General features: G+C 46.8%; 1 protein-coding gene across 1 annotated transcript in view; it reads left to right on the forward strand.

The window, feature by feature from the left end:
- The window catches only part of SPECC1L (sperm antigen with calponin homology and coiled-coil domains 1 like), a 622,366-nt gene that overhangs the window by 172,934 nt on the left and 437,154 nt on the right, over positions 1-12,278 (forward strand). Inside the window, exon 2 of the mRNA XM_078667759.1 lies at positions 9,610-9,799. Within this exon, the coding sequence (XP_078523885.1) occupies positions 9,647-9,799 (153 nt within the window). The 5' untranslated portion in view covers positions 9,610-9,646. The remainder of the gene's footprint in view (positions 1-9,609; positions 9,800-12,278) is intronic.

Genomic DNA, 12,278 nt, shown 5'->3' on the forward strand with positions numbered 1-12,278 from the left:
GACATACAGGTTCGTAATCCACCGCGTGCAATCAGACGGCGATAGGTTACCTTTGGAAACTGTCAGAAAGGGTTGTACATAAGGTAGTCACTGATAACATCAGTCACAAAGGGCTGTTAATTGATACTGTGAGATCATATGTACATGGTTATAGTCAGTCAGTTCATCTTTAAGTCAGTTCTTTAAACCATCAAACATGTAAAAAACATTATAGACAATGACATTTGCCAAGTAAGACTTTAGTTTGTTAAAATACTTGGGATCATAAAACCATTTTGCAGACAGAAAGATCAATTAAAACAGATAAACGAAAAAGATTCCCTATCACTACTAAGCAGGCCATTGACCATAAAAGAGCTTTGTCTAAAAAATATAAATATAGCAGCTAGCATGTATTCATTAGAAAGTACAATGCTGCTGTAACCAATACTGGTCGGCCCATGGGGACTGTGGGACATGTGTAAGAGAACAAATCAATTAAAAAACAGGCGTATATCCAATTAAATCAACACCCCTTGGCTTTTCTTGTATAAAGGTATCAGCTAACACCAAATGCCACAACCTGGCTAGTGTCCCATCTCAAAATACACTCACACCCCAAAGAGTACTCGGCGATTTTATCCATCTCTGCCTGGGTCTGGCACAGGCAGGACAAAAATGGGCTATAATTTGAGCACCAAATTTAATTACCACTCACAATTTAAACCCGTATAATTCAGACCTTTGCACAAGCCACTTTTTGTGCAGGGGTCGGAGTTCTGAGTTCGCAGTAATTAGGTGTGGTAGTCTGTGTTCTGGTTAAATTTCGGCAGGTCAAATTGACTAAAAAGCCCCTGTAATTACCAGAACATGCAGGTTTTATCACAGTAAGCGCTAAAATCTTCCAGTTATTTTGCCTTAGGGGGCGAAAACTCAAAATATTTGCTATTTATCGCTTCAGACATGTATATTTTTGGGGTAGAAGGCTTTAACCACTAAACACACTTTACACTGTATATCCTATTGAAAGTATGATGACCTGCAACTTTATTAACTTCCACTGTTTATAAGTGATACTTGATCTATCCTAATGACAATTCATTTTAATGTATATTTTAGGTATAGGTATGTGCCACATTAAGCTGGGCAACCAAAATGAGGGATTCGATTTACAAACACACTTAAAATAATATTTTCTAACAATGCACTCCTTTCTATTACAGATAAGGCTGTACTTATTTGTTAACCAGTTAATAATAATAATACAGACTTTTGTATAGCGGGAACAGCTACCTCAACTAGGAGGTGTCTCGGCGCTGTGAAAGCAAAGCAATTAATGTCTTACATAGTACTTCACCCCTTCATGTCTGGAGAGAACTGGTCATGAAATGTTGATTGTGCGTTTATGTGCAGGAACACATTTGATTAAACAACAGGGAGAGAGGGAAGGATATAAGGAACACGCCCACCTTTTCAAGCAACAACTATTATAACAAACAAGAACACGTTCACTACCTACTCAGCTAAGGTTAGAGGGATGGGTTGTCATATTCCTTGAGGCACTATGCCTAGGAACCCAGAGGCTGTTTTTTAAGAACCCCCACTCACCAACCTAGTTGGTGACAGCCTTCATCAATGTGTTCCCACCGTGGTCGCCGAATGCTTCCAGTGTGCGCTACGATACCTGATTAGAGCGGTGCTGTTTTTGTTGTGATTGGGAAAGTGTGTGTGGTGATGAATAGTGATTTTAAAATTGGCTCAGGTACTTTTACCGCAGATAGTGATTTTAATAATGGATGTCCTGGTCACATTTTAAAAACAGTGGTGGATACTTGTGGGATTTAAGTTGATCTCAATTATGCTCAATATGGTCAACATGTTTCAGCCATCTATCTTAGGGTCAGTGTGGCTTTTATCAGGACCAGAGATCATACATGCCTGCACCCTACGGCATGCGAAATAGACGTTTGAATTTACAAACCCTTCAATCGTGGAGAGTCACCTCTTGCGACCAGCCTCATAATATGGTAGTCTTATCTTTACATGGGATGCTACATGGGGGTGGACCCCGTCATCACACTTGCATTAAGTTGTGTTTCACCCTCTGACACACCTACCATCCTCCTCGTCAGCCCTGCATCTTCATTTAGCCATGATGTCATCACACATGCCACCCTCAGGGGTTCTAAGTTTTATGTAGCACCCACTGCTCTATTGCTTCAAAATGCAGTACTGCATACTATCGATGTACTGTAGTGTCTCTTTCATACTCGGTTATACATACCTAGATAGTTGCACAGGGTGTGTCAGTGCCTGGCAGTTTCTCTTTGTCTACGTGTGTTTCTTTTCTTCCTAGGAACATGCAACAAGTACTGATTGCTTTCTTGATTAGTGTTCTTCAGCTCTACTTACGCTCAGATTTTTGTACTTTTTGCTTGTGCTTGCAAGACAACTTGACACCATCATAGTAGAAGCTTGTGCTTCCTGGCTTTTCCAAGAGAGGGCAACAAACCGCTATCCGTAATGCCATTTATTTATCTGTTTTCAAAACCAACACATAAATACAAATTTTGTCATTTACAATGCCAATAGCTCTAACTTTTCCAAAGGCGAAACCATTGCATTGTAAATGCTTGTTAAAAAATGTTTGTAAAAGAAATGTGCAAGTATTCCAGAATATGTCGGACTGAAGATAGCACATTTTGTTTTGTAATTCTGAAGTGTGCTGGAAACAAATATTTTGCTTAGATCAAAACAGATCAGTACACCAGGTGATGCAATCACCGCACATTATCGTTAGTGCGCTGTATAGTTGTATCAGTAAAATGGTCATTTCAATTGAAAATGTGTTGTCTGTAATGGCATTGCGCTATAACACCATGCCTACTCCAAGCCCCTGCACACTATGTCACCCTACTCCACGCCACCCTACTCCTTGCCGCTCTACTCCACGCCACTCCACACAACTACTTCACTCTCCAACACTTAATTCTAGACCACTCTACGCCACTTAATTCTACACCATTCTACGCCACTTAATTCTACACCATTCTACGCCACTTAATTCTAGACCACTCTACGCCACTTAATTCTACACCATTCTACGCCACTTAATTTTACACCATTCTACGCCACTTAATTCTAGACCACGCTATGCCACTTAATTCTAGACCACGCTACGCCACTTAATTCTAGACCACTCTACGCCACTTAATTCTACACCATTCTATGCCAATTAATTCTACACCATTCTACGCCATTTAATTCTAGACCATGCTATGCCACTTAATTCTAGACCACGCTACGCCACTTAATTCTAGACCACGCTACGCCACTTAATTCTAGACCACTATACGCCACTTAATTCTAGACCACTCTACGCCACTTTATTGTAGACCACTTTATGCCACTTAATTCTAGATCACTCTGTGCCTCTTAATGCTAGATCACTCTACGCCTCTTAATGCTAGACCACTCTATGCCACTTAATTCTAGAGCACTCCATGCCACCTAATTCTAAACCCCTCTCTGCCACTTAATTCTAGACCACTCTGCGCCACTTAATGCTAGACCACTCTGTGTCACATAATTCTAGACCACTCTATGCCACTCCACTCTGTCACCTCACTCTACGACACTCCAATTTATGCCTCATCACGACACTTCACTCCACTCTACCCCTCTCTACTCTGCTCCACTTTGCTCCACTCTGTGCCCCTTCATTTTACTCTGTTACACTTTACTCCATTCTGTGCCCCTCCACTCAATGGCAGGCTACTCTGTGCCACTCCACGCCACTCTAAATCCCCCCACGCCACTCTTACATTCTCTGCTCTTCCACTCTACGCCTCTCACATGACTAATCCATTCTATGTCACTCTATGCACCTCCACTGTACGTCCCTTTACTCCATGCTACGCACCTGCGCGCTATGCACCTCTACTCTACACCACTCCATGACACTCCACAGCACTACACTGTGCTTCTCTCCTTCACGTTCCTCTACGTCGTGCCACCCGACTCTACGCCACCCCACCCTACGCCACTCTACTGCATTCAGTTCTACTCTACAGCACTCTGGCCTCCACTCTGCGACACTCTGGCCTCCACTCTGCGACACTCTGGCCTCAACTCGGCGACACTCTGGCCTCAACTCGGCGACACTCTGGCCTCCACTCGGCGACACTCTGGCCTCCACTCGGCGGCGCTCTGGCCTCCACTCGGCGGCGCTCTGGCCTCCACTCAGCGGCGCTCTGGCCTCCACTCGGCGGCGCTCTGGCCTCCACTCGGCGGCGCTCTGGCCTCCACTCGGCGGCGCTCTGGCCTCCACTCGGCGGCGCTCCGGCCTCCACTCGGCGGCGCTCTGGCCTCCACTCGGCGGCACTCTGACCTCCACTGAAGGACTTCAGAGGTGATTACGACCTCTGTGCAACGCGCTGAGCGGGAGCCTCTGCTTGCTTTGCTTAAACTCGCTACAAGGACGCAGGCAGCATTTACATGTGACTGGGGTCACTTTTAAAATAAATCGCCGTATATTTGAAAATCGCCGCTTTTTTAACAGGCTCACATTCCCCACTTACTTGCAGTGTAAAAAATTGATTTGGGCACCCGCCGCTTGAGCGGGAACACTCACTCCCCCCACACAACAGCTCCATCTTGGGTGGGGAGGCAGGCCTTACACCAGTGTCCGCCATAGGCTGGGAGGCGCTCTAGTCTTTGGGCTGGGCTTACAGCAAGCGGCATAAAGGTGAGTCCTGCTCGCGCGCTGATAAGGACTTCAGAGGTGATTACGACTTCTGTGCAACGCGCTGAGCGGGAGCCTCTGCTTGCTTTGCTTAAACTCGCTACAAGGACGCAGGCAGCATTTACATGTGACTGGGGTCACTTTTAAAATAAATCGCCGTATATTTGAAAATCACCGCTTTTTTAACAGGCTCACATTCCCCACTTACTTGCACTGTAAAAAATTGATTTGGGCACCCGCCGCTTGAGCGGGAACACTCACTCCCCCCACACAACAGCTCCATCTTGGGTGGGGAGGCAGGCCTTACACTAGTGGCCGCCATAGGCTGGGAGGCGCTCTAGTCTTTGGGCTGGGTTTTCACCATCTATATATTTCGAGGCTCATGCTGGCGCGCAGCGACGGCGCGCAGCGGGCGCACCGATGGCGCGCCGGAGGTGCGCCAGAGGTAAGCCCGTTTGCGCCCGTTCGCGCACGATCGGGCTCAGGGACCAGGACCTCGGCCTCACTAGCTACATCCCTATTAACATACTCCCGCTCGACACTCCTTGCCCTAAAGGGGGCCCTTCCATCTTCTTGTAGCCACTCTGTGGACCCTGCGCTCTGCCGCATCTCTTGTCAACATTGTCCTTTTGGGGCGACGGAGTTGATTACTAATATAAGGAAAGTAGAGGCAGCTTTGAAAATGGCACTGGTTAATTGTCGCTCTTTACCAAAACATGCCATTGAGATTCCCCTATTAATTCAAGATTTGGACCTTGATATTCTTTTTTTAACAGAAACGTGGCTTGGATCCACCTCTGGCCCAGATATTGTCCGAGCTCTTCCCCCAGAATACTTGATCCAACATAGGGATAGAGGACCTATGGTTGGAGGAGGGATTGCCATTCTCTATAGGGAACATCTAATCTGTCGTATGACTGATGGTTCTACCCCAGACTGTGAGAGCATACAGTTCTCTATTACACTATCCTCAGAACTGTCACTCTCTGGTCTTTTAATTTACCGTCCACCTGGCCCGATAGGACAATTTGTGGAAGGACTAATTGAAACCACTTTGGAGTTAGCTAGCACGGTTTCTAACTTCATAGTGTTAGGAGACTTGAATCTCCATTTTAATAATCCTTTAGATATTACTGCAACAGAATTGACTAAAGATTTAGCCGCCTGTGAACTGAACTTAATAGTTTCACATCCCACTCACTCCAAAGGGAACCTTTTAGACCCCATATTCTCAAATGTAGTAGAATTGACCTCAGCTGAACCCTACTCGATTCCCTGGTCAGACCATATGGTAATCCCATTCACATGGAAGACAAGCAGACCCAGCTCTACCAAACCTTCTCATAAAGTTATAGGTAGGCGCTGGACGAAACTAGAACTGAATGATTGGCTAGAAATATTGAAGCAGAGCGAGCCTTTGGCCAACCAGGACATCGATAGGGCAAATAAAGACTTCAATCAATGGATTGAACAATCGCTGGATAGCGTGCTACCAAAAAAATGTATTACAAATAAGAAAGGCCCCACTAAACAACCCTGGTTTAATTCAGACCTAAGGTCCCTCAAACAGGAATGTAAACGGGAGGATAGGCAGTGGCGAAAACATTTTGATGAGGAGAAGAAAAATAAATATAGATCTACCATAAAGAAATATAAATCTGCCCTTAACATAGCCAAATCTACCTTTTATGCAGAAAAAATTGAGGATTCTGCAAATGCCCCTAGAGAGATGTTCAAGATAGTTAAATCTCTGTTAAAAGCCCCGGACCCGCCATCATCAGCACTGTCCTCGGAGGAATCTGATGTTCGTTGCAATAAACTAGCAAATTTTTTTGCCACTAAAATTTAAAATATCCTTCTTTCCCTTCCCCCCCCTACCCATGGCTGAACTAACCTCCTCTCTGGTAGGTGATACTGATCTTACGCCGCCCCACCTCTCATTTTTCTCCCCCCTCAGTGCAGAACTTTTACCCCCTCTCATTAACACCATAAAGAGCGGTTCCCCGCTCGATCCTGCCCCTATGACCATTTTAAACCTGGCTCTGCCCCATATCAGCAAGCATATTATTAAATTAGTTAACACCTCGCTGGAGTCAGGCATGGTACCACAAGATTGGAAGTTGGCCATGGTCAGGGCCTTGTTGAAAAAACCAAATCTCGACCCTGACGATTTTTCCAACTACCGCCCCATTTCCCTTCTCCCTGGCATCAGTAAGCTTACCGAAAAATGGGTGAATAAACAGCTGGCTTTTTTCTTGGAGACCCATGATCTGCTACACCCTTCTCAAACGGGATTCCGGAGGGGACGGGGAACTGAGACAGCACTGTTGAGGGTGGTTGAGGATTCCAGGAGGATTTTGGACGTGGGTGGCAGCGCGGCCATTATCCTCCTGGACCTCAGCGCCGCCTTTGACACGGTTAACCACCATGTCCTTCTATCTCGCCTTGAAAGGATCGGGGTCATGGGCAAGGCCCTTATGTGGCTCGAATCTTTTCTTAGCGACAGAGTTTTTAAGGTTTTCTCAGAGAACAGCTACCCCCTTCCAGTGCCATTACAGTGTGGGGTGCCACAGGGCTCCTCCCTTAGCCCCACACTGTTTAATGTGTACATGGCGCCCCTGGCAGAGGTAGTGGCCCCCTTCGGAATCCAGTTAGTAAGCTACGCTGATGACACCCAGTTAGTTGTCTCCTTAAACCAGGTGGAGTCCCTTCCAACCAATCTTTGCAGCTGCCTGGAGGCGGTTGCGAAATGGATGGACTCGTCCCATCTGAAGTTGAATGGGGGGAAAACTGAGCTGATGTTACTTGGGAAAAAAGCTACATTTAATAATTCCACACTGTGGCCTTCCTGTATGGGGCCAGGGCCCATTCCAAAGACCGAGATAAAAAGCCTCGGTTTTTGGCTGGATACGGAGTTGTCTTTTAAAATCCAGGCAAGAAAGACGGTGGCTACTTGCTTTGGCTTGCTGAAGACAATTCGTAAAATCCTCCCTCAGCTACCCGAAGCAGCCAAAAAAAACATAGTCCAGTCCCTTATTCTATCTAGGCTGGACTATGGTAATGCGCTCTACATAGGAGCCCCCGCTTCGGTTACCCGGCAACTCCAGGTTGCCCAGAACTCCGCAGCGAGGCTACTTACGGGTACTAGCCACCGTACATCAGCCGCACCTTCGCTGAGTACCTTACATTGGCTTCCAATAAGGGAGCGGGTTCATTTCAAAACCCTTTGTCTGGTCCACAAAACTCTTTATGGGAAGGGCCCCCTATCCTAAATGACATGATCAGGCCATATAAACCACCCAGGAACCTCCGCTCAAACCAGCAAAACCTTTTAATAATTCCTAGGATCAATAGGGCCCGCACAGGGGGCCGCCTCTTTTCGCAAAATGCGGCTAAGTTATGGAATGCTCTTCCCCCACCTCTCCGTCAAGAGCCTAACTTACTCGCATTTCGCAAAAACCTAAAAACTGTACTGTTCCCCAAGATCTAGACGAGTTGGGCTTCTGCACTTTCTGCAATTTATTTCCTTCTGGTTAGTCCTAAGCGCTGGGATGCTTCCGAGTAGCCATGCGCTATAGAAGAACCTTTACAATTACAATTACAACTCTGCGACACTCTGGCCTCCACTCGGCGACACTCTGGCCTCCACTCGGCGACACTCTGGCCTCCACTCGGCGACACTCTGGCCTCCACTCGGCGACACTCTGGCCTCCACTCTGGCCTCCACTCGGGGGCACTCTGGCCTCCACTCGGGGGCACTCTGGCCTCCACTCGGGGGCACTCTGGCCTCCACTCTGGCCTCCACTCGGCGGCACTCTGGCCTCCACTCGGCGGCACTCTGGCCTCCACTCGTCGGCACTCTGGCCTCCACTCGGCGGCACTCTGGCCTCCACTCGGCGGCACTCTGGCCTCCACTCGGCGGCACTCTGACCTCCACTCGGCGGCACTCTGGCCTCCACTCGGCGGCACTCTGACCTCCACTCTGCTAGCCAATAGCTCTTGCATAGGCGAGACCTATTGACTTTGCCAAAGGTTGTTTCATGACTGGTAGTGATGTTCAGTAGATTAGTGAAGCTGGGTCAGAGGAGCGTTTTACAGAGTGATAAAATGGAGACATAAGACAATTCCATGAGCTCAGAACCCACACCCTCTTGAGCTACTAATGTTCCCAAGGTCTGTAATTAGGAGAGTCACCTCCACACACTGTCTTTTTTGTAAAAAAAAATATTTGTGTAAGCCGCTATTGTAATGAATTTGAGAGATTGAGCAGAGCATTTACTCGGCATCTCACCACTCCAGGGATGAATTGCAGTGTCGGATATAAAATGGCATCTAGGAATGTGGTGAGCCAATCACAGACACAGGTTGGAGTTCTGAAGCAGGGGCATACGCTCCCCCTGACCTGTTAGTTAGCAGGAATCCCTGGGTAAAGGCTGTCTCTCTCCCTACCACAAATAGCTGTGTGTACACTGGGTTGCAAAAGAAGAAATAAGAAAATATTTCAGGAACTGACTGGATTTGTGCCGTCTCCTGTTATAAGCCTGGGAAAACGTTTGGCTATAGTTGGCTGAAGCTGAAGGAGGTCGAGCATTCAGGAACTAGTTTTACATATATGTATATTTTATAGTTCACAAGTACTCATATGCACAAACTCATTCGCCACCTGGCACTAACACGTTTTGCCCAGTGGTATTTTTTGCATCAGTTATTCCGGTCCTCCGTCACATCAGGCTTGTTATTAATCAATGGCTCCAATGCCTTCCAAGTGTTCTGGTCTTGGTGGTGTTTGTTGGGCTACAAGAAGCTGCATTACATTGTCTCTGTTGATCTGCTGGCGTTGTTGCCTTGCTTCGTTGTGACCAGTGTGCTGCTTCTTCCTCTTTCAGGTTTCCTTGTAAATGCATCGGGAGCCAGCCACCCAGGATGAAGAAGGCGGGCAGGAGTGCTGGCTCCATGCCCAAAGCCCCCGGTAACAATAAAGCGGCACCCAACGAGAAACTCAAACCTGAGAGCACCATTTCCACCTCTGTGAATGCCAAATCCTCCAAAGCTGGCACAGTCTCATCTTTATCCAAGGTAAAAGGAAGGGGTGGTGGGGTTTAACGGGGAGTGAGGTTATCCAAATGTATATGTGTGGTCCTATGGGAGGAATACAAAGTCAGGGGGGCATCTGAGATTAAAGGGAGCTCTTGTTTAGCCATGGTGAAACAGCCTGGAGCATCTAGCGGGAGGTGGCCACACTTGCCCAAGGATTTCAAGGTCTGGGTAACAGGTTCTTCTATAGAGAGAGGAACCCCATTGTTTCCCGAGTTAACGGGTCTCCATCCTGCAAGAGCCGAATTGTTACCCAAACTGAAGGAGGCCTGAAAGGTTTGATCGGGACAGGGTTCATGTTATTTACCAAAGTGTGGAGGCCCTCTTAAACTGTGTGGAGTGAACCCCCTAATTGTTCTCCAAACTAAAGGGCACTTTGTCCATGTAAGTGCAGCCTGGGAAAGTGCGTAAATCTTCATAAAGTTTTGGACACATTGTTATCTAACCCTCTTCCCCCCCTCCATAGGATCCTACTTTGTTTGTTAAGATAATATGGAGTCCAGTGTGTCAAAGTGGCTGGGACTTTCTTATCCACTCTGTGGGTGTACGGATACACCCCATGAAGTGGAGGAGTTAATGGCATGAGGGAGCGGTATTGCTATGAATATCCTCTTTATAGGGCTGAGAGTAGGGCCAGTGGCAGCTCCTCTGCTAAGGCGGAGGTTTGTTGCCCTACAAGAAAAGGAAAATGATAATAACGTTATTATCATTTTATTTTTTTATTATTGGCTATGAAAGAGGAGTGGTGGCACTCTCCTAAGTGTGCATGAGGGTTTGGCTGGCCGTCTTGTGCCGGCCAAACACTAATGCGCACTTGGCATGTTCTCTACCGGACTGTGTTGTACAGCCTGGTGGAGCACATGTCCAGCCTCCAAGTCCCTCTCTGAGCACTGGACCACGGCGCTCAGACCAATCACAACGCTGTTGTAAAGCGGCCTTGTGATTGGTCAGGCGAGTCTGGAGCCTGGGTGCTTCCTGTTTCATCAACCGAAGAAGACTGAGGCAAGGCGGCCGCCGGAAAGGTCAGTGATTTTCTTTTTTAAACTCCCCCCTCACTCCGCACCCAACCATTAACTGAGCTGTAGCAGCCGCCACCAGAGTAGGGCTCAATCCTCGTCTTCAAGCGTGCTGGATGCTTTGCAGGGGATGATGGAGGAGACATATTGGACTCTAATTTCATGGTTAATGATGGGTAACTAGAGGGAACAGTCCCTGCCTGTTATTATCCTAGTTCATAAGACCTAATGACTGGGGCTTTAGAGAACCATGCTGCCCTGGCATATGTTATTTTCTGGGGAAGCTTGGGTTTTTTTAATTCTGTCCTGCTAACCGCTTTAGATGTCTGTGTTAAGACCTGTTGCTTCTAACAGTATATAGAATGCGCTTTGGCACAACCCATTTGCGCATGATTGGTTGGCTTTCTCTCAGCTCATTGCTTCTGATTCCATGACTTTCCTCCTGTTCTTGATTTTGTCCATCTTCTAGAACGTAGCGTCCTTACCACATGTTAGGTTGGAATCAATGAAGTATGCTTTCATTGCTGACAACAGGAAACTATTTTTGAAATCTCTGCTACAGAGAGCTTTAGCAGACCTGCTGTTTCCAGTCACATTACTTAACCCGAGTGGCCCATGAGTCAGCCCCTTGCTCATGATTGGATGGGTTTGTCTGTCTGTCTCTAGTCTTTGCCCGATTCAAGGCTTCCCTCCCTTGTTTGTGTTTGTCTTGCTTTGAGCCTTTTGGTCTCAGTGTTGTATCCTTAATTTGCTGACTTGACAGGACTGTTTTTGTTTCCCCTTTAGCCCTCCATGGGAGCGTATGTGCTTCCTTGTTTCTCCTGACATCTCTACCCCACTGCTGGCTATCCCCAGCCCCAACTTGCTCCCCGGTTACTCTTTTTAAAAAATTATTCAGCACCCCATCCACTTTCTATTATTTACCGTCTCAACTGATACGCTGCTCCCAAGTCCTGCTTCCCATCTCGCTTCCAGTTTATTGATGTATTTATTTTACTTGAGCCTGGTACCTGCAAAGTGCGACTGACTCACTCTCTATCAATTTATGTCTCTCTCATGCTTTCATTTTATCTTCAAATTTACTGCTTTAACATGGCTGCATGCTATATTGGAACAGTTTATTAAAAATGCCAGTAGTGTCTCATGACGTATGGGTTTGCTTTGGCAGCTATCTTGGAATGGCTTTTCTTTTACAGAAAACCCATTCCAATGTGGCCACCCACGCGTAGTAATGCATGTGTGCTGATGCATTGAAACCATTTTGCCATTAACTAATGGCAATGCAAACGAGCATTGGCAAAGCCAATGGCTTATCCTCTAAAACCGAAACGTATTGTCTTCGCCAATGCGTGTTTAATTTCCCTTTTAGCAGTCCACGGGAATGAATTTTTTTCTCACTCTATCTCCCTGCCTCGTTTATTTCTGCGTACACCTTCCCCTTGCTC

The sequence above is a fragment of the Lissotriton helveticus genome, chromosome 11 (genome assembly GCF_964261635.1).
Source record: "Lissotriton helveticus chromosome 11, aLisHel1.1, whole genome shotgun sequence".
Classification (NCBI taxonomy): domain Eukaryota; kingdom Metazoa; phylum Chordata; class Amphibia; order Caudata; family Salamandridae; genus Lissotriton; species Lissotriton helveticus.